Source organism: Chelonia mydas, chromosome 3, assembly GCF_015237465.2.
Source record: "Chelonia mydas isolate rCheMyd1 chromosome 3, rCheMyd1.pri.v2, whole genome shotgun sequence".
In the NCBI taxonomy this organism is placed as follows: domain Eukaryota; kingdom Metazoa; phylum Chordata; order Testudines; family Cheloniidae; genus Chelonia; species Chelonia mydas.
Genome location: NC_057851.1, coordinates 142,015,529 through 142,042,134, shown reverse-complemented (window position 1 = coordinate 142,042,134; position 26,606 = coordinate 142,015,529). Strand labels below are relative to the sequence as shown.

At 40.1% G+C, this 26,606-nt stretch overlaps 1 protein-coding gene across 1 annotated transcript in view; it reads right to left on the bottom strand.

Annotated features, from left to right (window-relative positions):
• Positions 1-3,371: 3,371 nt before the first annotated feature.
• BIRC6 (baculoviral IAP repeat containing 6) overlaps positions 3,372-26,606 on the bottom strand; it is a 322,387-nt gene continuing 299,152 nt past the window's right edge. Inside the window, 3 exon segments of the mRNA XM_037895446.2 lie at positions 3,372-4,225; positions 6,018-6,152; positions 23,357-23,545. Of these exon segments, the coding sequence (XP_037751374.1) occupies positions 4,046-4,225; positions 6,018-6,152; positions 23,357-23,545 (504 nt within the window). The 3' untranslated portion in view covers positions 3,372-4,045.

Below are 26,606 nucleotides of genomic sequence, written 5' to 3'. Positions count from 1 at the left end.
CAGCATTTTTATGCTTCGCTCAGCTGTTAGTTGCATCTATGCATCTAAACCTAATGTTGTGAAACAGAGTTAGACCTGTTAAATAATATTGCATGTATCCACTGTTCCAATATCCAGCTGCTATGGGTTTCCTAGGCTGCTGGCTGTATTTCCAACCTGTATTTTTCTTACTTAAGTTGGCAGCAGTAGACTGGGTGCAGAAAAGGATGCTCTGCACAGTGATGTGTAACTCTGTACACTGACTGGAATTCAAAAGTGAACTAGTGAGTTCTACAAAGGCATCATCAAAAAGCTGAAGTCACACACATGCTTGAAAACCACCTCATATTTGGTGGAGCATGTTTGTTCCATGCAAAAATCTTAAAATGAAATTATTGCTCTTATTTTTATGAAGCAAACTCTTTTAGGCTGCTCAACCATTTCTGCTAGTCTTATGGCTACTCTAGGCTGTGCTATTATGAGAAAGCTTGGCATTATGTTTGTGGAAATAGGACATGAAACCTCAGGACATGCCAGTGCTGTGTTGATAAGTAAAGGTAAGATGCTTGGTGCAAACTTTTCGCCTTTTTGCAAGGTGACTGCAGAATTCAAAGAGCACCATAAGAAAGCACAGGCAATATAGTGTAGATCTGTCAGTAGTGAATGATGAGCAGATTGGCCTAAAAGTAGGACTACAAATTATGGGGGACATTTTCAAAGACACAAATGGGAGTTGGGTACCCTGGGTGATTTTGAAAATTTCCCTCTGTAATATAGAAGAACCCGCTTCTTTTGGTACAACACTAGCCAGAAGATCTTTTGAGTTAATTTAAGAGAGATTAACATTTTAGGTAACTGTAATGTGAAGACTTTAAGGACCACATTGTTCTATTGTGTCTGTACAACTCAGTGATAAAGAAATGCTTGTTTTGGAAAAGATTTTGACCTCATTAGTTTATGCAGCTGGTATGCTAATGAAAGAGCATGGAGAACTTATTTTTGGGAACTAATTAAAGGAGTTTGACTGCTCCATGGGTATTGCAAAACATGATGATTTTATAGCTTGATAATGCATCAGCTCACTCCCATGTACTGATGCTTAGAAATGTGAAGATGCACTTTTTACTACTTCACACCACCTTCAAACTAGGTCAAAGAACTCAAAATTAGATAGCGCTGTATCATTGCCAACAGTTGCAATACTGGGCCAAAGTCAAATACAATATAATTACTGGAGTAAAACAGTCATACAATGGTGAGTACAAAAATAGTATAATTTCTATTGATTGGATATTCTTAGAGGCTTGATTCTGATGTCACATGCACAGGTTTTACACCTATGTAATTTCACTGCATTGATTTCAGTGGCGCTACTCCCGATTTACATCAGCATGTGAGATCAGAATTATATCCCCTGTGCAAAAATGTATCCACCAGAAGAGGGTCAGTCATTTTGCCCACCCACTTAGTGTCAAATTGGTGCAAGTTACATATTTAAAATAAATTATGGTTAGTGAGAGTAGGACTTTACATTTTCATTAGATAATTTACCTTCATGAAACAGATCCTCAGCTAGGCTAAGTTTGTGATAGTTTGAGTGGCTTTGCTGAAGCAGTCACAATTCAATCCAACTGAGAATCTGTGTGGAGTTTTGGCCCAAAAGGAATATTTTTTTGGAAAAATTATTTGTATCTGAAAATGGAGATATATAATGGAAGCTATTTTACAGACTTAATTAGAGCTTTTGCTTCACGAATATAATACAAAATATAGTTAACTGGATTGTGCAAGCCTAAGGTAATTGCTAGAGATATGGGAAAGTGATGAGGTGTGCAAACCTCACACTGGGCAGGCCCAGTAGCCCTGCCTCTCTAGACCTGCAGAGCGTGCTCTAACTAGAGAGGAAGCTTAAATGCACCTCATTCAGGGGGAGGAAGACAGACCTACTGCGAGGGCTCCTGGACAAGGGTGCTGAAGAAGCCTCCCCGAGTGGAATAGGAGTTCATGCTGAAGGTTTGGTTATCTTTTCTTTTGTTACTTTGTATTGGACTTAGAGCCGTGGAGGAGAGACAGATGGTAGGAAGTGACCCAGGAAAGGTAACTCTGGTGCCAGACACGGTTGACTTTCATAGGGCTCTGGGTCTGAGCCTGCTGGAGGGGCATAAGCCATATTCCAATCTCACTCCCCCTTTGATAAGAAGAGGGTGAGGACATTGCAACCTGAGAAGAAGCTAAACCTCAGGTGAGGAACTGGACTGAAAGGCCTCCCTGCTGACAGGTGATATTGTGTGCACTACCCACTAGACCACCTGGCCCTCCATTACATGGAGGATTCCACTAAGTGGGACTCATTTAATTTTGAAGCATGTAAGAAGAATTAACCTCATGCAATAAGAAAAAGTATTGTTTAAGTAGATACCAATCTTTAGAGAAACTTACACTATGAAGTGGAATGCTAACAAAGGACTAGGAGATGTAAGATAGTATCCAGGCAGGAGAATTTTACCAAACTGTTGCAAAATGTAAATATATTCCAATGTTCACCTGCTTGTTTTGCTTAATATATTTAATTACAAGGATTTCCCTAAGGTAACAAATAGGCCTGCTTAATTTGATACTTTGAAGTCCAGTAAGTATTTTGACAATTATGTACAATCAGGACAGGCTATGGATTAACATAACATCTCTTAAAAAGAAAACCAGGTTGTTTCAGCCAAAAAGTTCTCTGCAGACTTATAACACACAATATTTAACATTTCTGCTGAACACCAGCATAAGGACATGACATCAAGTTGCTGGCATTTTTAATTATTAGAAATGATACATTTTAAAACAAAGAAAAAGTTGAAATAAGTCAAATTTGATATTTATAAACAGTAAAACAAAAAGAAAAAGATGAAAGGACTTTGTTTCTTGCCTCATTTAGAATATTGTTAATACTGCCGGTCTCTAATCAATGTAATATTACATATCTTATCTTACTAACTGTCATCTAAGGCAATTCCAGTATGATTTGATTTGTCCCTTAAGGACTACTGAAAATTAAGAACCAATAGCAGTGCATGTTGTGTTTGAAGCAAGATTTATAATTATTAATCCAGCCAATAACTGATTTTTTTATGATGTATGCATGCAAGTATAAAATGGAAAATATACCTAAACAGTATGAACTGTAGAATGTAGCAGTCCTATATGGCATATCCTTAGCCCTTGTCAATGCTTAAAAATAAATTAATACATACGACTTTATTATGTAAAATCAGACAATTCAGTTTAAAAAAAAAATCCTTTACTTCCAGAATAGCCTAAAACAATCAAGACAAATTTTGGAATACCATTAGTTTGCACAAAACAACTAATAAAAGATAAATTCAGAAGTCCAGATGTTGGCATGAGGTAAAACCATGTGCATTTATTTAATCTGCATTTTAGAATTAGTAAGCATAAAATTAAATACGTTGACTGTAATAATTCAGTCATACAAGTGCAAGTCTTCAGCTATAACGTATTTTATGGCAGATCATTTAAAAAATGTACCAGTAAATCATAAAAGAGGGAGCATGTCCATTTAACTTTTATTGAAGTATACAGGAGGTTTTCTTTAGAAATCAAATATGAGCATGAAGATATGGCCAAACGTAAAATCTATCAAATTCAGTGAAAATTTTTCTGACTTTAAATAGTAGCTGTAAGAATGACCAATATATATTCTTTGTTACATCCGCCCTCACTCTACAAGTAAAAAAAAAAATAATAAACATTCAGTAAACATTCTTTCCTAAGGTAGTTTCCCTTATATATCAGTGATTTATCCATTTCTTGTATACATAACTTTTTAAACATACCAATCAGTGGTTCTCACAATTGAAAAATAAAAGCACAAAAAAGTTTACACTGTTGTACAGGTAAATAAAAGATCATCTTGAATTAAACTGTATATCCTTAAGGGCATAGTATAGTTTCAATTTCATTACCTATTACATAATTAGCTTCTTACATACAAATATTGACATATTTGGCTTGTGCTTCAAAGCCTCTGTATCTGTAAAGTCCATGTCAATGCCACTCATAATTTGAAATCACTGGAGATGTCTTTACTGCTGCTAGGTTTAACCTGGTCATGCAATATCGTCTCCTCAGAACTCGTTGTGGCACTGCATTTCTCGGTGGAATCATCAGAATCTGGATCCAAGCCTTCAGGGGAGGGGAGTTTTAAAAGCTCTTCCCGGAGTTGAGCTGTGTGACGCTGTATGTACAGATATTAAGATATTGATTAAAACATCATTACTTTTCACAATTCTTCTAAGAAAGTAATTTTGATGCATATTATCAATCAAATAATATCCAGGAAAAAATTATTATAAAAATGGTCTCCCACAAGGTGAAAACTATTTCTGTGGCTGTTGACCAGTCCAGCAACAGGTTTCAGAGTAGCACCCATGTTAGTCTGTATCCGCAAAAAGAAGAGTACTTGTGGCACCTTAGAGACTAACAAGTACTCCTTTTCTTTTAGTCCAGCAACAGTAATGGTTGCAGAAATTCACATATCCGCAGAGTTCTACTGAGGGTGGAGGAAAGGGGACAATGGGATGCCAATCTGCAGCAGCAGGGCATTTGGGGTCAGCAGGGCAGCAGTGGAAGTGTCCTGGCTTGTCCTCCTGTGCATCACAACTGTGTACTATCCATGCTCATAGTTGGTGCTGGGCACAGCAGGAAAAGTTTGGATAATTACAACTCACCATCAATAAAAACGTTATGATAAAACACATACTACAGAGATATATAATATAAACATTGTGGAAAGGATATTCCTCTAATCCGGGGTGGGCAAGCTTTTTGGCCTGAGGGCCACATCGGGGTTCCGAAACTGTATGGAGGGCCAGGCAGGGAAGGCTGTGCATCCCCAAACAGCCTGGCCCCTGCCCCCTGACTGCCACTCTCAAAAGCCCCAACCCATCCAACCCCCACTGCTCCTTGTCCCCGACCGCCCCTTCCTGGGACCCCATCCCCTATCCAAACCCCCCGCTCTCTATCCCCTGACTGCCCCCCAGGATCCCATGCTCCTTATCCACCCCTCCCCCCCCAGCTCCCTGCCCTCTTAATATGCCTCTCAGAGCACCAGGACTGGAAACCACGCTGCCTGGCCTGAGCCAGCCAGCCATGCCGCTGTGCAGTCTAGAGCACCGGGGCAGGCCAGTGGCTCTCGCAGCCGCTCTGCCCAGCAGAAACTCGCAGCCCCGCCGCCCAGAGCGCTGGTGGCTCAGCGAGCTGAGGCTGTGGGGGAGAGGGGATAGCAGGGGAGGGGCCGGGGGCTAGCCACCCCGGCTGGGAGCTCAAGGGCCAGGCAGGACAGTCCCGCGGGCCAGATATGGCCTTCAGGCCGTAGTTTGCCCACCTCCGCTCTAATCTGTTCACCATAAAAAGCAGTGACCCTCATTTTAAAACTCAGTTGCATTGAAAGAATGTCATTCTAGCAACAGAAAAAGTGTTCCCCAGTAGTAAAGCCACAAATTCTGCTCTTGTCCAAACAAAAAACAAAAGTTGTTAAGTATTATATATTTTGTTACTGAACACTGTAAAATTGCATTGGAATGTTAGATGTTAAATATACAGTTATTTGCTTATCTGTTTGTGGTTTTATCTATGAAAGGCATTTGTTTTCTGGAAAGTTTCCCTTTAAATCTGTACTGCAGACTGGTTACAGTACAATTTTATCATATCCCGTACATCCCAAAGTAACACCAAACTGCTCTAAAAGCCTTCTGAAGAAAATTAAACTCTCACACTTGCATGGGATGGAACAAACTACATAAAAAGGAAATAAATTCCATTTGTAAAATATTTCATAAACAATCGTCAAGAGATGCATTGTGACGGTCAGTTTTACAGTTTATTTTAAAGCTTCAATCATGTTTCAACTTTTTTTTTTTTTTTTTTATTAGAGATCGCTATTTTTGCTTGTACTCGTACATGCAGGATAGGTTCGTTAAAGTGAACTGTTGCTTCATGTTACCTGTGGTTATATTAGCATGCCTCACCTTAAGAGCTGCTGCGTGATGAGACATAGTCCTGCCTACCCGTTTGTCACTGCTGTACTGCTGTATATCTGCTATCCACTCCTCACACTGGGCCATGATTTCCACTCTCTTCAAGTAAAAATGTTTATGTATGACCTGTAAGAAAATATACAATAGAAGAAGAAAAAAAATTAGTCACTGGCTTCCAACCACCATATGCTTTTAAGAACAGCAAGGCTGTGAGTTTTGACCTAAAAATGTCATGTAGATCAGTGGTTCTCAACCTTTTTGGGCTCGGGGCTAATTTGCAAATCTTGATAGCCTATCATGACCCCAAGAGAGCCCCACCCCCAGAAGCCCGCAGACCGAGTCCTCACCCCCAAACCCTCTGCAGGGTTGCAACAAGGGGGTGGGTGGCCTCAGAACAGACACTGAAGCCAGCTGTGAACAGCTGGGGAACAGCAGTGAGCTGAGATATTCCCCCCCAAAATACAGGGCCCCCCCCAGTCCATGGGGGGCAAAGTAAGGGGTGGGGTGGGATTTGGGTGCAAAGTGGTCTGGGGGAGAAATTTGGTAATTTGGGGGGTAAAGTGGAGTGGGGCTGGGCAGCAGGATGCGGTACAAAGAGAGGGTATTACATGGCGGAGGATAGTTTAAGGGGCCAGTACTTACTAGAGAATCTGCCAGCACTACGATTCATTCCCTCCCAGCTCCTGTCCCATAGGGCTGGTTGGGCTTGGCATCCTGCTCTGGGCATTCTGACCTCCATGGTCACTATGGCACTCAGGTTTGGGCTGGCTGGACCAAAATTTCTGAGAGTGGCATTATAACCTCGTGCATAGGGTTGCAATGCCAAGAGGGGAGTTAAGCCCAGCCAGCCCCACGACCCTTTTATGCATTCTGGCTACCCAATTTTGGGTCACAATCCACAGATTGAGAAACCCCAATGCAGATGAGAAGATTGTCATTTAGGTATTTTGTGTTATATGGCTGAAGATTAAACAAAAACCTAAATACAATACTTTCCTGGATGCTAAAATACTGACAGTTAGTAAAATGGTAGCTAAATTCCCTGACCGTACAGAAATCCCAGATGTATTTGCAACACAGGGCATACATTTACACACAACTATTTTCTAATCAGGAAAAGAACAGATACAATACATAGGGCTTTTCATGAGTTTTAAAGCCACTGCCCTCATAGAGCAGAATGTGTTTGGGGTCGGGTGGAAGGGGAAAGAGTAGCACTTACATCTCCACTCAGTGCCACTTTCTGCCTGAACAGTACACAGGTAGGCAGAACTTGTATTAGCGAGTAAATGTCTGGAAGAATGTCAGTTGTGCAGCATATTCTTCCCCAGAGCTGGCCATGGACCATCAGCTAGTGTGGAAAGGGGCAAGGCCATAGTTACCGTCCCCTTGAGGTTACCACCTTTGGTGGTACTAAAACTCCCAATAATGCTCTTGTGATTTTAGAGTTCAAGCATCAGCATTCAGGCTGTCCCCTACACTGGTGGGAGCCAGAATCTGACCCTATACCTATTTTGGTGTTCATGTACAGTTTTAGAGACCACACAAAAGTAGTCCTAACTTTTACTAATGGTACGAGACTCTTAGCACTGACTTTGTCAGAGATTTCTAAACCCTAAGTGGGGTCACAGATATGTAAAACTAGAGAACTCCTCTCAAATAATTTCCTAAAGAAGTTTACTAAGCACACTGTCAATTACTTCAAGGCTGAATATTTTTGCAGTACAGCAGACATGGGGCCATATTCTCCACTGCTTGTTTCCTCTTCTCCTTGTTATTCCTCGTGGGGTAAATTAATAAACTCTACCCTGAGGAGTTTTTTTCCCCTCATTTATAGCAGACACCATGAATAAACAGTGTGTAGAGTACTTAATTCCCTCCCCTACTCCTTCCCTTCCCAACTCCTCCCCTCCCCACTAATTGTATAGGCAGCAACCTAGTAGTGCCTATTTTCCTTCTTAGGCTTCAGGTGGAACAGATGCTTGTTTTAGCCAAAAGATGCTTGTTTGGTTTGACCAGACTCTAATTTATAGGGATAGCCATACTCCCTCTAAGCTAAGGGGCCAATAAGTCAAACAGTTGTTGACGCTTCTGCACTGAGAAAAACTGTGCCTGACATTTCAGCTATTCAAGAGAAGATTTTAGAAATTCTTTGTCCTTTGGGGACAGCCTGAATGTTAGCTTCTTTAGCGATGACAAAGAGAATTGGGAAAGCTGCCAACATCGTCAACATTCATCCCAATGTCCTCTGAGGGATCAGGCAGTTTTTTAGGCAGTATATATAGGATAGGAGAGGGAGAAGGAACCAACCCAGGGTAGCTAATGGCTTCAGAGATAGAAAGGCTCAGACTACATCCCTAGTAGTAATGAGGTCAACTCCGGAAGTCCTTGGTTCCAAGACTTTCATTCTGAGAAAGCTCTTTGAGACAGTGTGTGTCATTCACTAAATATTTGTACATTGCCTAAGACAAGGCCCAACCTAGTCGAGGCCTTTAAGCACTACTGAAATATAAATGACAAAATAAGCTCCCATTCAGACTACTTAGTAGGTGTCACAGAAGATAATGCTCTGCTTAAAACAAATCACAGCTAAAAAGAAGGGGTAAAGATTGCACTTCCCAGTGCATTCCCCAGATCCATGGTGATGCTTGGGAAAACTCCATCACAATGGAAGTGGGACGCAATGAGGCATCGCCTGTGACTACTACTCTTACTGAGGACTCTCTCAAGATTGTTCCCCTTGATAATCAAGGCTCTTGACTTCTTTCTGAAACCAGAGTGGGAGCCAGGGGATAGATGGTACCCCCCTTTTTCATGCTCTCAATACTGCATAGGAAGCAGTCAGATGTGAGCTCCTAGTTCTTAGACCTCGTAAACTTCCTGGATGCCTTTGCACCTTCAGTCTTACAGGAAGAATGATCTAGTGGTTAAGGGTGCTAGCTTGGAATTTGGGACACCCAAGTTCAATTCCCTGTTTCTATCACAAACATCCAGTATGACCATGGGCAAATCACTTAGTCTCAATGTGTCTCACTCCTCATCTGTAAAATGAGGATAAAACTACTTTCTTACCTTATAGGGGTGTTGTGAGGATAAATACTTTAATGGTTGAGGTGCTTAAATACTAAAAGTACAGAACCTACTATACACAGATCAGTCCATCCCTTGCCTTGCCTTTGAGTTGGGCAGTTCAAGAGGAGATTGACACTGACTCAGCTGGAAAGTTTTTCAAAGTCTCTTTCATCAGGAAGAACTGGAATTACAATTAACACACTTTCTTCGACTACAGATTGAAATTAGCACAAACAATGCACCTCTCAGCTAAGTGCCCAGGCACTTGCTATGTGGATCAGGAATATCTAATTCTCTGAAGAGGGTACCACCTGAATTTAGTCTGTTGACTAATATATGCTGGCTAACATACATATATATTATGTTGATACTACTACCCACAATATATATTCCAAGCATTTGAGTTTACATATTAAGCATTAATATAGCAGTTATATAGCCCAAATTGGCTTGTACTTTTATTACAAGCCTGTTAACTTATGGAAAGTATCCCATAACACCTTGCATTTGCTGAAGCAAGCATTTGGCACAAGCAGATGATAAACTTGTCAAAAGCAAGATACATTCTTTCTGAGTCTTAGTACAAGCTAGGGAAGTACCTTCATGGATCAGTACCTAGAATGCTAATATCCAAAACAAAGATAAGAACAGAACAACAAGTTAGGGAACTGGAACAAACTGATGGGTTGGATTTTAGTGATGTGTAAAGAAACGTGTAACTTGTAAAATCATATAAATAATACCACTTCGGGGAGCTCTCCTTCTGCATAAGGTGAATGTAACATTGCTGCACAGGACTCCTCTTCGGATACTGGTATCATATAGAACCTTTTCCCTGTACAGTTAATACACCTGACTCACTCTGGTTATTTGGTCTCAAGTATAGTTCATAACTAGTCAATTGTTTGACCACACTTTGGTTTTACAGTATCAACAAAGTCGTCTTCCCAGATTGAGCCTTTGGGTTGGACTAAACCGGACCACGACATGAATTCCAAAGCAGGTAACCCAATGCAACACAGAACCTGATGCAACTGACCCCTTGGAACTGAGCTACAGAGTTAGTTATAATTACTAACTAACCAAAATACAGTTATAATAAAATCTGAAAAACAAATGCACTGTTTACACTAAAACTGTACTTACATGGTTGATAAACTGATGACCCGGGGGGTGGGGGTGGGGGGATGGGGAGCAGGGAGAACCAGGACCAAGGGAGTCATTTACTATGGTGGTTGGAAGAAACCTATGGGACTAGGGAAGCAGCAGTTTATATACGCCTGCACTCAATGTTGGATTTTGCATAGAAGCATGTAAGGCAGCACCAAGGTTACTTTACAGAGGATCCAACTTTACATAGGCCCACCCAGAAGTGGGGATCTATACAGATAATACTTGGAGAATAAGAACAAAATCTATTTATCATAGTGTCTTTTAAAGGCTTTTTAGTTTAAAGAGAAAAATCTAGTGCTAGGCATGTCCTTGCTGTACTGCAAAGGGACAAAAGACATTTTCAGTGTAATATTAGCTTTTCAGTTATTCTACTGATAAATCAATGATTCAGCTCCCATTGCTCGCTCCAAAAATTATAAAATACCTTAGTCAATGTCACACCTAACATAACAAGTAAAGTGGAAGAAGAGAAAGTCATGAGGGAAAGTCAGGGCGTTCAATATGATTTTGTAAGTAGCAAAATATTTTATTCTTTTGGTGGCCCTTTGACCACAAAAGCCAGATACTTTCAATGTAAAACATATTTTTGTACAATGGTAGGATAATAAAATACTAATTTAATTCCAGAAACAATAAGTGCCCAATTTGTCAAAGATAATCTATCTTTATTGTGAGTATTCTTTTCTTAGTCAGTGTGTACTATCAGATGTTTCATAGAAGTCTTACAATCAGTTGAAGTGTCTTATTAAGCCTACTGTTGTAAAAACCATGCATTATTCCTACCACTTCCAAGTGACAACCAGAAGCTGACATTATGATAAAACTTAGCAATTTCCTTCCTTTTTTACATAAGAAAAAGGTTCAAAGCAGGAAAAGGTAAATGAGCATAAATAATGTGTCATGGGTAGAAGGTCTAGCTGGGAGTTTAACAGAATTTTTTTAAAACCATGTTCAAACTGCTAGTATGGCATTAATCACACATTCCACTTTTATTAGAAATTAGGGAAGGCATCAATTTCCACAGTTGCAAGTTACCCTTAATTTGATACATACACCTTCACAGTTTAATAGGTGAAATTGTCCAAGAAAAATTATGACAAATATCAGATTTTTTGCTTGGCTGCATAATTAGCAAGTTTCTTAGCAACATCAAATATAAATGAAAAAAAGAGGAAGAATATCATCGTCTGATGATACCTTCATTAAAATGCTGAATGAAGATTAAATTAAATGAATTGCCACATGCCATGGACAATGTACATTTCTTCTCATGATGAAAGACTGCCAGTGAAAATCTTATTTCCTAAGACTCTACACTCCCCCCAGACATTAGTATTTCAAGGAAAAAAGAAGCTACATTCTATTATTAAACAATTGAAACTCCATAGAACCAATTCCTGTGCCACACCATACCTTGCTTAGTTTTTTCATTCTGTATTTCTTTCATGATCAGCCTTTAGATATTGCCTAAGTAGTTTTTTCAGTTTTGAGTTGCACATGAAAGAATTTTATTTAAACTTAAAATAAGAAAATGCAAATGAGAAATGTGTTTTCTTGCAGACACATGTATCCTTTGCAATGTGTTAAAGTGCAGCTTGCTAATTTGCACCTCACTACTCTGGATATGCAATAATTCAACTCTCCAAAATGGCAGGTTCTCTACAGTTCTTGACAAAGATCAACTAATGTTGCTGTGAAATCTCAAAAAATTCCATTAATTTTACAAAATATATTACAGAATATTACTTGTAAACTATTAAATAATTACAGCTAGCATGAACGAATAGGTACCATTAAGGTTGAAGGAGTTTCCTTTTATAAAGGGCATTTCCATTTAACTACAAGTCTGCACACTGTTCATCTTTCAGGTTCCCCAACCTTGCCAAGCTCAGCATCAGAAACAAGCTCCCTACAGATCAGGACCCACTGACTCAAAGCAGAACTAGTCTCTACCAGAACAGATGCAAAATCTGCAGACCTATCTCCACTGCTTCAATGATCAACAACTCCTATAACAGACATTTCAAGACCCATGAGTCCTACACATGCTTATGACAATGTGGTATACCTCATCCAGTACATCAGACACCACAACAAGAAGTACGTGGATGAAACTAAACCATCACTATGCTCTCGAATGAACTCACCCAGAAAAATGATAAAAGACAAATACCCCTATCACCAATGGGTGAACACTTCACAAAACTATCACTCCATATCTGACCCCTCAGTCCTCTTCCTCAAAGGAAACCTGCACAACACCTCTGAATAGGGTCACCAGATGTCCTGTTTTTTAATACGGACAGTCCCATTTTGGGGGACTTTTTCTTATATAGGCGCTTATTACCCCCCACCCCCCGTCCCATTTTTTCGAAGTTGCTATCTGGTCACCCTACCTTTGAAAGATGAGCACGGGAACTTAAATTCCTAACTTTGCTAGACACCAAAAATCATGGACTTATTAGAGGCATTACAACAATCTTCAGGTTTCAGAGTAGCAGCCGTGTTTGTCTGCATTCACAAAAAGAAAAGGAGTACTTGTGGCACCTTAGAGACTAACAAATTTATTTGAGCATAAGCTTTCGTGAGCTACAGCTCACTTCATCGGATGCATTCAGTGGAAAATACAGTGGGGAGATTTATATACATAGAGAACATGAAACAATGGGTGTTACCATACACACTGTAAGGAGAGTGATCACTTAAGATGAGCTAATACCAGCGGGGGGGGGGAGACACCTTTTGTAGTGATAATCAAGGTGGGCCATTTCCAGCAGCTGAAATTGTGAACGTCTGAGGAACAGTGGGGGGCGGGGAAACAGTGTTACTTTGTGTAATGACCCATCCACTCCCAGTCTCTATTCAAGCCTAAATTAATTGTATCCAGTTTGCAAATTAATTCCAATTCAGCAGTCTCTCGTTGGAGTCTGTTTTTGAAGTTTTTTTTGTTGAAGAATTGTCACTTTTAGGTCTCTAATTGAGTGACCAGAGAGACTGAAGTGTTCTCCAACTGGTTTTTGAATGTTGTAGTTCTTGACGTCTGATTTGTGTCCATTTATTCTTTTACGTAGAGACTGTCCAGTTTGACCAATGTACATGGCAGAGGGGCATTGCTGGCACATGATGGCATATATCACATTGGTGGATGTGCAGGTGAACGAGCCTCTGATAGTGTGGCTGATGTGATTAGGCCCTATGATGGTGTCCCCTGAATAGATATGCGGACACAGTTGGCAACAGGATTTGTTGCAAGGATATGTTCCTGGGTTAGTGGTTCTGTTGTGTGGTGTGTGGTTGCTGGTGAGTATTTGCTTCAGGTTGGGGGGCTGTCTGTAAGCAAGGACTGGCCTGTCTCCCAAGATCTATGAGAGTGATGGGTCGTCCTTCAGGATAGGTTGTAGATCCTTGATGATGCGTTGGAGAGGTTTTAGTTGGGGGCTGAAGGTGACGGCTAGTGGCGTTCTGTTATTTTCTTTGTTGGGCCTGTCCTGGAGTAGGTAACTTCTGGGTACTTTTCTGGCTCTGTCAATCTGTTTCTTCACTTCAGCAGATGGGTATTGTAGTTGTAAGAACGCTTGACAGAGATCTTGTAGGTGTTTGTCTCTGTCTGAGGGGTTGGAGCAAATGCAGTTGTATTGTAGAGCTTGACTATAGACAATGGATCGTATGGTGTGGTCTGGGTGAAAGCTGGAGACATGTAGGTAGGAATAGCGGTCAGTAGGTTTCCGGTATAGGGTGGTGTTGATGTGACCATCGCTTATTAGCATCGTAGTGTCCAGGAAGTGGATCTCTTGTGTGGACTGGTCCAGGCTGAGGTTGATGGTGGGATGGAAATTGTTGAAATCATGGTGGAATTCCTCAAGGGCTTCTTTTCCATGGGTCCAGATGATGAAGATGTCATCAATGTAGCGCAAGTAGAGTAGGGGCATTAGGGGACGAGAGCTGAGGAAGTGTAGTTCTAAGTCAGCCATAAAAATGTTGACATACTGTGGGGCCATGCGGGTACCCATAGCAGTGCCGCTGATTTGAAGGTATACATTGTCCCCAAATGTGAAATAGTTACGGGTGAGGACAAAGTCACAAAGTTCAGCCACCAGGTTTGCCGTGACATTATCGGGGATACTGTTCCTGATGGCTTGTAGTCCATCTTTGTGTGGAATGTTGGTGTAGAGGGCTTCTACATCCATAGCGGCCAGGATGGTGTTTTCAGGAAGATCACAGATGGACTGTAGTTTCCTCAGGAAGTCAGTGGTGTCTCGAAGATAGCTGAGAGTGCTGGTAGCATAAGGCCTGAGGAGGGAGTCTACATAGCCAGACAATCCTGCTGTCAGGGTGCCAATGCCTGAGATGATGGGGCATCCGGGATTTCCAGGTTTATGGATCTTGGGTAGCAGATAGAATACCCCAGGTCAGGGTTCCAGGGGTGTGTCTGTGCGGATTTGTTCTTGTGCTTTTTCAGGGAGTTTCTTGAGCAAATGCTGTAGTTTCTTTTGGTAACCCTCAGTGGGATCAGAGGGTAATGGCTTGTAGAAAGTGGTGTTGGAGAGCTGCCTAGCAGCCTCTTGTTCATATTCCGACCTATTCATGATGACGACAGCACCTCCTTTGTCAGCCTTTTTGATTATGATGTCAGAGTTGTTTCTGAGGCTGTGGATGGCATTGTATTCTGCACGGCTGAGGTTATGGGGCAAGTGATGCTGCTTTTCTACAATTTCAGCCCGTGCACATCGGCGGAAGCACCCTATGTAGAAGTCCAGTCCGTTGTTTCGAGCTTCAGGGGGAGTCCACCCAGAATCCTTCTTTTTGTAGTCTTGGTAGGAAGGTCTCTGTGGATTGGTATGTTGTTCAGAGGAGTGTTGGAAATATTCCCACTAGCTCTCCTTTCACCTATGACTGCATAGGTGTTAAATGTTAAATGCCCACTTCATTTTGAATGGTTTCTTTCAACACCTCATGCTTAACAATCTGTTCCACCTTGTATTTAGTCTTGACACTGATTACCTTTCCCAGATCTAAAGAGGAGCTCTGTGGAGCTTGAAAGCTTGTCTTTCACCAACAGAAGTTGGTCCAATAAAAGATATTACCTCACCCACCTTGTCTCGCTCATCTTTCAGGATGACAGTTTCTAGATCTCGTCTCTCCCCAGCAGTGAAATTTTTGGGAACATTTCAGAATTAATAGTTCAGTTGTTTTAGTGTATGAAGAGGAAAAAGTGACACTTTTGTCACTCTGTCTTTTTCAGATCACTCTAATGCTTCAGTAGGGATGGGTGGAAAGGTAAAATTTGGTGGAAAAGATAACCCCTGGGTCTGAAATGTACTTTTCAGCTATGTAGTGAAAGCCTGTTTAGATTTGGATGAGTTATGAGGATTTTAAAATGGAACTTATGTAATGTACGATAAGGCTTGACTTTTTTTCTCCTGCAACCTACCACGGTTTCACAGGCACTGCACACGGTTGTGTTGGCTGAGTAAGGACAACCAACCTAATTCTCAATTACCGAGGGACAATCTCCACTCATTGATATATTTTGCTTTCCACAACCAAATCTCTGTACAACTTTTCATGAGCGATGTACCCGAGAATTCGGATTCTAATATCTAAACTGTATTGTAAAATCTATTCACCTAAATTTGGGTTATTGCTGATTATGCACTCTATGTATCATATGACTTTTAAAAAACTAACTTTATATTTGTGGGTAATCTAAGCACTATACCCAGATGTACAGACACTCTTTTCCCAACCTATCTATTATATAATTTTTTTAACATTAGCTTTAATAAAAACTTTAAATCTGTTTCTCTTTCTATACACTATCCCTAAACATTCTGTTGGCTGGGCACAAACAGCAAGTTATCTCAAGTGCCTATACATAAATGCAAGAAGCCTGGGAAACAAGCAGGGAGAACTGGAAGTCCTGGCACAGCCAAGGAATTATGATGTGACTGGAGTAATAGAGACTTGGTGGGATAACTCACATGACTGGAGTACTGTCATGGATAGATATAAACTGTTCAGGAAGGACAGGCAGGGCAGAAAAGGTGGGAGAGTTGCACTGTATGTAAGGGAGCAGTATGACTGCTCAGAGCTCCGGTATGAAACTGCAGAAAAACCTGAGAGTCTCTGGATTAAGTTTAGAAGTGTGAGCAACAAGGGTGATGTCGTGGTGGGAGTCTGCTATAGACCACCAGACCAGGAGGAGGAGGTGGACGAGGCTTTCTTCCGGCAACTAAAGGAAGTTACTACATCGCAGGCCCTGGTTCTCATGGGAGACTTCAATTACCCGGATATCTACTGGGAGAGCAATACAGCGCTGCACAGACAATCCAGGAAGTTTTTGGGAAGTGTAGGGGACAATTTCCTGGTGCAAGTGTTGGAGGAACCAACTAGGGGCAGAGCTCTTCCTGACCTGCTGCTCACAAACAGGGAAGAATTAGTAGGGGAAACAAAAGTGGATGGGAACCTGGGAGTGACCATGAGATGGTCGAGTTCAGGATCCTGACACAAGGAAGAAAGGAGAGCAGCAGAATACGGACCCTGGACTTCAGAAAAGCAGACTGACTCCCTCAGGGAACTGATGGGCAGGATCCTCTGGGAGAATAACATGAGGGGGAAAGGGGTCCAGGAGAGCTGGCTGTATTTTAAAGAATCCTTACTGAGGTTACAGGGACAAACCACCCCGATGTGTAGAAAGAAAAGTAAATATGGCAGGTGACCAGCTTGGCTTAACAGTGAAATCCTTGCTGAACTTAAACACAAAAAAGACGCTTTCAAGAAATGGAAGATTGGACAAATGACCAGGGAAGAGTATAAAAATATTGCTCCGGCATGCAGGAATGAAATCAGGAAGGCCAAATCACACCTGGAGTTGCAGCTAGCAAGAGATGTTAAGAACAACAAGAAGGGTTTCTTCAGGTATGTTAGCAACAAGAAGAAAGTCAAGGAAAGTGTGGGCCCCTTACTGAATGAGGGAGGCAACCTAGTGACAGAGGATGTGGAAAAAGCTAATGTACTCAATGCTTTTTTTGCCTCTGTCTTCACGAACAAGGTCAGCTCCCAGACTACTGCACTGGGCAGCACAGCATGGGGAGGAGGTGACCAGCCCTCTTTGGAGAAAGAAGTGGTTCGGGACTATTTAGAAAAGCTGGACGAGCACAAGTCCATGGGACCGGATGCGCTGCATCTGAGAGTGCTAAAGGAATTGGCGGATGTGATTGCAGAGCCATTGGCCATTATCTTTGAAAACTCATGGCGATCGGGGGAAGTCCCAGACGACTGGAAAAAGGCTAATGTAGTGCCCATCTTTTAAAAAGGGAAGGAAGTGGTCCTGGGAACTACAGGCCAGTCAGCCTCACTTCAGTCCCTGGAAAAATCATGGAGCAGGTCCTCAAGGAATCAATTCTGAAGCACTTAGAGGAGAGGAAAGTGATCAGGAACAGTCAGCACGGATTCACCAAGGGCAAGTCATGCCTGACTAATCTAATTGCCTTCTATGACGAGATAACTGGCTCTGTGGATGAGGGGAAAGCAGTGGACGTGTTGTTCCTTGACTTTAGCAAAGCTTTTGACACGGTCTCCCACAGTATTCTTGGCAGCAAGTTAAAGAAGTATGGGCTGGATGAATGGACTATAAGGGGGATAGAAAGCTGGCTAGATTGTCGGGCTCAACTGGTAGTGATCAATGGCTCCATACCTAGTTGGCAGCCGGTATCAAGTGGAGTGCCCCAAGAGTCGGTCCTGGGGCCGGTTTTGTTCAATATCTTCATAAATGATATGGAGGATGGTGTGGATTGCACCCTCAGCTAGGTTGCAGATGACACTAAACTGTGAGGAGAGGTAGATACGCTGGAGGGTAGGGATAAGATACAGAGGGACCTAGACAAATTAGAGGATTGGGCCAAAAGAAATCTGATGAGGTTCAACAAGGACAAGTGCAGAGTCCTGCACTTAGGAAGGAAGAATCCCATGCACCGCTACAGACTAGGGACCGAATGGTTAGGCAGCAGTTCTGCAGAAAAGGACCTAGGGGTTACAGTGGACGAGAAGCTGGGTATGAGTCAACAGTGTGCCCTTGTTGCCAAAAAGGCCAATGGCATTTTGGGGTGTATAAGTAGGAGCACTGCCAGCAGATCGAGGGACGTGATCGTTCCCCTCTATTCGACATTGGTGAGGCCTCAGCTGGAGTACTGTGTCCTGTTTTGGGCCCCACACTACAAGAAGGATGTGGAAAAATTGGAAAGAGTCCAGTGGAGGGCAACAAAAATGATTAGGAGACTGGAACACATGACTTATGAGGAGAGGCTGAGGGAACTGGGATGGTTTAGTCTGCGGAAGAGAAGAATGAGGGGGGATTTGATAGCTGCTTTCAACTACCTGAAAGGGGGTTCCAAAGAGGATGGATCTAGACTGTTCTCAGTGGTAGCACATGACAGAACAAGGAGTAATGGTCTCAAGTGGCAGTGGGGGAGGTTTAGGTTGGATATTAGGAATAACTTTTTCACTAGGAGGGTGGTGAAGCACTGGAATGCGTTACCTAGGGAGGTGGTGGAATCTCCTTCCTTATAAGTTTTTAAGGTAAGGCTTGACAAAGCCCTGGCTGGGATGATTTAGTTGGGGATTGGTCCTGCTTTGAGCAGGGGGTTGGACTAGATGACCTCCTGAGGTCCCTTCCAACCCTGATATTCTACGTTTCTATGCAGGAAAAATGAGTGGAATTTCTCATCTAACATCCTATTCCACATGCATCATCTATGCATGGGTCTGTAAAAGGAATAAGTTCTTCAAATGGATCGCATAATATTTCTAAGGCATCTGGTGCACTGTATTTTGCATACCTTGCAACAAAAACTTTTAAGCCAGTAATACTTTTAACTGCACCAAAAATGTTAGAGCCTTGGGTTTTTTTTAAATGACCTTTGAGCACCTCACTTTGAGGTGTATCCCAAAGAACCACATTTTGCACACTTTATTGGATGTTTATAGAGATGGGACCTAGAGTCTAGACTATTGGAGACCAGGTTGAGGAAGAGCTGGAGGCTATTGGAGAGTTACAAGAAGAGAAGGGGTCAATTGGAGGATCACAGTTTGGAAGATGGGGAGGAAGGAGAAAGGTTATCTTATCCAAAACCTGAAAATAACCTTCAATTCAAAGCTCAGGCCATTTCTCTCCAGTAAGGTTCAATCCACTGTTAATGAAATTACTGATGGGTGTTTCATATTATACCTCAGATTTTGTTTGCTTTTAGTGGGATGAAATCTGCCCCCTAATGTTACTTTTCACTTAGTTGTTTTGTGGTTTAATGTAATTCAGGTCCAGCTACAAATCTCTTGTATAGGCAGTGAACTCTGTACTGCTGCAATCACTTTGAAAAGGTAGACACTAGAAACAAAATAACAGTAATAGTCATTATCTTCTCTCATGAATGATTGCGTCTCTACTGGATAAATCCATTTGAATGCATCTTATTCCTTCAACTTCTTAAGAAAGGGACAGGATGTAGGCTTATGTGATATCTCCCTTATAAAAGCCATTAGCAGACTCTGAGCTATACGCAAGTGTATGAAAAATACCAAAATCAAATTGTGGGTGCTTTTAATATAAAAGACAAAAGTACTAAACAGGAATCAAGGTATTTAGGAACTGAACTGAGCTTTACAGTACATCCAAATGTATAACTTTAATTTACAAATTATGATGGTGTAGTTTAGTATCCTTAATTTCTAGGCTTCTGTGTTTTTGAAGGGTAAGATTGTGGGTGTCTTGTAGGTTGCAGAGAATTTCAGTGAGATATATATGAAAATGACTAACATTCTACCACATTCTACTATCTTTAGTTGTTTAATTTAAATAACTACAATTTGATATTTTTCTTGGAAGAGTAAAGTTGTTACAAATACTTATAAAAAAGGATTTATTCTCAAAGATCAGAGTCACAGTGAAGGGCACTATTACCTAAACTATTACATAAAATTTCAAAAGTCAGTTTAGAGGAATATCAGGGGCTCTCTTATTATATTTATGTCTTGATTGACAGGGCCAGAATATTCTGCATATATGTTGCTATTCAGGTATGGATGTAATACTCTGTCCCCTCTCATGTAAATGGTTGAGTGTCTGGAATATGCACTTGTGTTTGATTACTTCTTCCATATTCATGTGAACATTAAAATTTGTTCCTGAAGACACTCAAGCTCTTTCCATTCTAAGGGTAGAGATCTATTAACATGTACTTTGAAGAAAATGATTAACTCATTCAAAGAGAGGCATAATCTAGCAATGTGAGTAATCCTGTAATATGTTGATTTTAACAATATACATTTTTATGACACTTTTCAGCCAGAAAAAACACAAAATACTTTACAAACTCATGTACAAACTGTACGCAGTACTGGGAATCACTTCACCCATCACTATGGTGCAGCCATCTCTGGAATGAAGAGCTGCTGCTGTTTAACTCACAATAAAACACTTCTTTTCTATGGACTCTGGTGATTAGTTGGTCAAACAAACAACTTCACATCTTCCATTAATGTCTGTACTGATTATTTTACTTCTTTCTTTAATTTGTCATCAATTTCTTCAATTGCCACATCTAGTAACAGTGTCAATCCGTCTGAAGGAGTATAACCAGGGAGAAATATTTTCTTTAATACCTCGTTTTGCAGTACACTGAAGGCAATATCATTAGCAGAAAATTATCGAGTTCAAGTTAATTGTTTTTATGTCAATTGATCTTTGCATTTCAAAGACAGACAGTGCTCCTAAACCAAACTGGCGATATTCAGAGCTGGAAACTGGTTTTCTGTACTTTTTGAAATGAGTACAAATCCTAGGTAGCACATTAATTAGCAGCTCAAGAACATTTATAATTTGCTTTTGAATTATCTGTTTTCATTACTCTAGTCCATTCACTAACTCGTTTCCTGCCACTTCCTTCGTTTAAGGATCTTGAGTTAGATAAATTAATACACTAATGTTTGGTAATCACTAAACGTTTAGTACCTATTTGCAGTATTGATCAGCAGATTTTGCATGTAATGCAGTTAGAATAAGAAACAATACATCTGATGCTGTGAAAAGTTAAAAATACAAACTAGCTAAGCTTCACAAAACCACATTTTATCAGATTTTCCACTCATCTTTTTAGAAGTTTCAAGATTCTAGCAAACTCATCTAATAAACTCAACTCCACCAAAGCATCACATTTCTTGTTGTTTTCTAATAAGTATAGCAAGAACCTTGATATTCTCATCATCTCTCTTTCAACCTTTTTATATAGTTAAAGTTCTCATTCAACAAGAAGGAAATCAGTGGGGAAACATGCTCAACATCTTAGATCTTTATAACACAAATGCAAGGAGTATGGGGAATAAACAGGAAGAAATTTAAGTATTAGTGCATAAGCTAAATTATGACTTGATTAGAATCAAAGAGACATGGTGGCATAAAGCTTATGACTAGAATACTGGTACAGAGGGGACTTTGTTCAGGAAGGGCAAGCAGGGAAAAAAAGCAGGAGATGTTGCATTATACATCAGGCATATAGACACTTGTTCTGAGGTCCAAGAGGTGAGAGGCAAACCACTTGAAAGTCTCTGGATAAAGGGGGAAAAATCAGAGGAGTTTTGTCATGCTAGCAGTCTACGATAGACCACCAAATCAGGAAGAGGAGGTGAATGAGGCATTTCTAGAACAAACAACAGAAATATCCAAAACGCAAGACCTGATAGTAATGGGGGACTTTAAGTACCAAGACTTCTGTGGGAAAAGTAATATGGCAAAAGACAAAATCTCCAATATGTTCTTGGAATGTATTGGGCACAACTTTTTGTTTCAGAAAGTGAAGGAAGCAACCAGAGGGACAGCCATTTTAGACTTGATTCTGACCAACAGGGAAGAATTGGATGTGAATCTGAAGGTGGAAGAGAATTTGGGTGAAAGTGATCAAGAAATGATAGATTTCATGATTCTAAGGAAAGGAAGGCGTGAGAGAAGCAGAATGGACTTTAACAAACTTAGAGAATTGATAGATTTTCTTCCCATGGGACCTGACCTAAGGGAAACGGAGTTGAGGAGAGCTGGCAGTTTCTCAAGGGGACAATATTAAAGGCACAACTGCAAACCATCCCAATGGGAAGGAAAAATAAGAAGAATAGCAAGAGGCCAATACGGCTCCCCCCGGAAATCATTAATGACCTGAAAATCAAAAAGGAATCCTACAAAGAGTGGAAACATATACAAATTGCTAAGAAGGAGTACAAAAGAATAGCACAGGCATGTAGGGACAAAATCAGAAAGGCTAAGGCAGAAAATGTATTACATCTAACAAGGACATAAAAGATGATAAAAAGCGGTTCTTTAAATACATTAGGAACAAGAGAAAGATGAAGGAAAGTGTAAGTCTTCTACTTAGCAGGAAAGGAGAGTTAATAACTGATGATATCAAGAAGACTGAGGTGTATAATGCCCATTTTGCTTCAGTCATCACTAAAAAGGTATCTAATTGTGACCAGATACCAAGCCAGGAAGTGTTGCAAGCACTTTGGAATACAGGATTAGAATTCAAAATAACTTTGACAAATTAGAGAACTTGTCTGAAATCAGTAAGATAAAATCAATAAAGGAAGGAAAAATTAGATGCCCAACTACAAAATGGGGAATAACTGGCTATGTGGTAGTACTGCTGAAGAGGATCTGAGGGTTATAGTGGATAGTAGGTTGAATATGAGTCAATGATGTGATGCAATTGCGAAAAAGACTGATATTCTGTGGTATATTAACAGGAATGTATGTAAGACATGGGAGGTAACTGTCCCACTTTGCTTGACACTTGTGAGGCCTCAGCTGGAGTAGTGTCTCCAGTTCTGGGCACCACAAATTAGGAAAGATGTGGATAAATTAGAAACTCCAGAGGAGAGCAACAAAAAAGATAAAATGTTTAGAAAACCTGACCTCTGCGGTAAGGTTAAAAAAAACTGGGCACATTTAGTCATGAGTAAAGATGAGTGACTGGGGACCTGATAACAGTCTTTAAATATGTTAAAGGCAAAAGCCAGTGTTTACTTTGTTTCATAATACCTACCTCCTTAAAACATGGTGAAGGGTTTCTGATTTGTTCAAGCATAGCCCACTTGACTGTTGCCTGTCGTATATTTCCATCATATTCTCTGGAACTCTGTGTACCACTAGGAGTACCTCTAGATCTTTCATATCCAGGTTCATTAAAATAGGGTTCTGCTACCAATATGAGGGACTGGACAGACACCAACACCTGTGGAGAGAAGCAGTAAATGAAAAATAATTCAGTCCATTACATAGTGGCCACCACTTGTTTTTAAAATATGTTATATATTACAAGCTTTGTCTTCATTGCAAGAAATATTTTTTGACAAATTAATTAATGTATGTTGAAAATATGAATATTTCATACAAGTGGGGAATTGTGTTCCACCTGAAACAATTACCATACTTATACTAAAAACCATCATCCACACAACTGTAAACCTAGTCCAAGAAAAAATAAATTAGAAAACTGTATCATCATAAATATGTAACTACATATTACTTCCAGAGCTAAACATTTTTTGAATAAATAGGCCTGGCCCCATGTGGATTTTTAAGCAGTTTGAACAAACTAACAATGGTTTCTTTTATTACATTAAAAACTTAACCATTGTTAGTTTGTTCAAACTGCTTAAACATCCATAATCAATGGAGGTAAAAATTCTAGCTTTCAGGTCCAAGTATAGCACAGATGATGCAGCACATAAATTTTGAGACTAAAAGCCAAGCACTGTAAGTATAAATTGAATATTTATAAAATGAAAGAGTATAAAAGTTACACAACACACATTAAAATTAAACAGCTGAAGTGCAACTGCTTCACTATTACCAGTCACGCCCTGATTCAGGATTCTGTGGTTTTCCTGCCACATCTCCTGATATTGCCAATGCCTAAAGCACCTCTCCCTAAAGTAAGTTCGCTCTTAGTGCCATGGTTAATTACTACAGATGAAACTCAGTTCTTCACAGACCAAAAGTAGCTAAAATGAACTTTCAAAGTCGTAAAAAAACCCACAAAAGTTCTATTGGAAATACAAACTCAGTGTTCAGTAAGCTGACTGCACATTCACTATTCATTTTATTGGGATTTATATACACATGAAAGATATCTAACCATATGCACTAGGTAATCCTCAAAAAAACCCTCAGAAGTACCTGCATGAAACACAACACTCCAACATACCTAATGTGCAGTAGTAACATTCAGTTAGACCCATGGCCAGCAATCAAATAGATATTTAATGCTAAACTCCCTCTCCAAAAATTCACCATCACCACAATTCTCCCTTATTTTCAAATACCTAAATAAATTTTGGCTGAAAAAAATGTAAATTTAACAACCAATCACAAATGCAGGATTACTGAGAAAATTTCTGAACACTTTTGGCACAAGAAGCCTACTAAAGCAAATTGCTGAAAATTATTACTTTAAAATTAAGAAAAACTGATAAACATTTTAATGCAGAAGTGCCTATGAACTGCAACTCTAACTATTTGTTTAGGTATCTAAGTGGCCACAATTTTATCTATAAAATAAAATTGTGCTGAGTGCTTGCCAATCACACTAAGTCAATATTAGCTGCAGGAACTCAGCACCTCTGAAAATTAGACATCTGTTTAGGTGTCCTAATATGGATTTAGGTGTTGAACTTTAGGCATGCAAGTTTAAAACTTCTGATCAATATCTAGTGCAAATTATAAGTGTACGTCTAAGTAAATGGAAGCGAGTTAGTTTCAGTGGAATTCCCTATGTAGCTTACTACCACAAAACACTATACTCCATTTGACATGGGGAAAAAAGCTTTGAAATTTAGATGCAAAAAAACCCATTCAAAGCGGCGGAACATGTTTGGGAACCACTGGTCTAGTGGGCTGAGCGGGGGCCTGGAATCTCAGAACATCTGAGTTATAGTCTCGTTTGGCCTTTAATTCACTGAGTCATCTTGGGCATACTGCTTAAATCTTTCTGTGACTCAGTTTCTCCATCTCTCCACCTCTAACTCTGTCACGGGCTGTTTATATATTTAGCAGTTCAAACATGTTAAATGCTATTACAGCATACTGTATAATCAGAACTGCTAAACAGAACCTCTACAAAAGTTAGCTGCCATTGCTGCATATGAAATAAATACTTGTGAGCTTCCATTCAGGTACTTTTCTAATGCAGAAAATGTGTTATGTTTTCATCTCCATATCAACATCAAAAGTCATTTCTCTTTAAATAAAAATTCTTGTGCTTGTTGAATAAAAGTTAGACTATATTCATCAAAAATGTAGGCTAACAAACATGTAGGCTAACAAACATGGATGCCCCCTTCCCCCCCGCAAGGAATCAAGAGATACCAAAAAAGGGGTGTGTGTTGTTAAGATTTATTATAAGGCTGTTGTCTTGCTATCTAGTTCTTTCAGTATCAGATCTTAAACTGAGTCAGCTTGTGGTTGCCCTACCTAATGGATGTCATGTTTCATATAAAAAAAAAAAATTTATTTTGGGTTTTTTATCTACAAAATAAAATTGTGGTTTTTATGTTACAATAAAGAGTGGAATTTTCACAAGTGCTTACAGTCAGCCTAATGCTGCTCCCCCTGAAGTCAGTGGGAGCTGAGTTTGGTCAATTCTGAAAGAGTCTGAAAAATCCCACTCCAAAATGCTACATGTCAAAACTCGTCATAAAATCAGTGTTGAACTTACAGGATTCACTATATAAAGACGACAAAAACTCTGCCATATATACAGTTCAAACATCTTACATTCTGGGTATTTTAAAATTTAGACATAGTAGACACTGAATAGATATTAGCTATTCATGGCTTTGAACATTATGCACAGTCCTAATTAATAAGCAGATTTGCTGCTGTATATTATGTTTTCAGCTACCTAAAATCTCTGAACTGAATTTTCCACTTTCATCTGTGATAGAAAATGATAAACTCCTGAAACATTCTGGGTGGTCTAACAATAGTTTGATCTTTGAACCAGGAAAACACTTAGTGCCTAATTGTTTCCAAGCAATTTATTTAGTCCTGCAGCTGCTTTCCATTTAAAGAAAAGGAGTACTTGTGGCACCTTAGAGACTAACCAATTTATTTGAGCATAGCTTTCGTGAGCTACAGCTCACTTCTGAGCTGTAGCTCATGAAAGCTATGCTCAAATAAACTGGTTAGTCTCTAAGGTGCCACAAGTACTCCTTTTCTTTTTGTGAATACAGACTAACACGGCTGTTACTCTGAAACCTGCTTTCCATTTAATAGCTATAAAGTATTTTTAT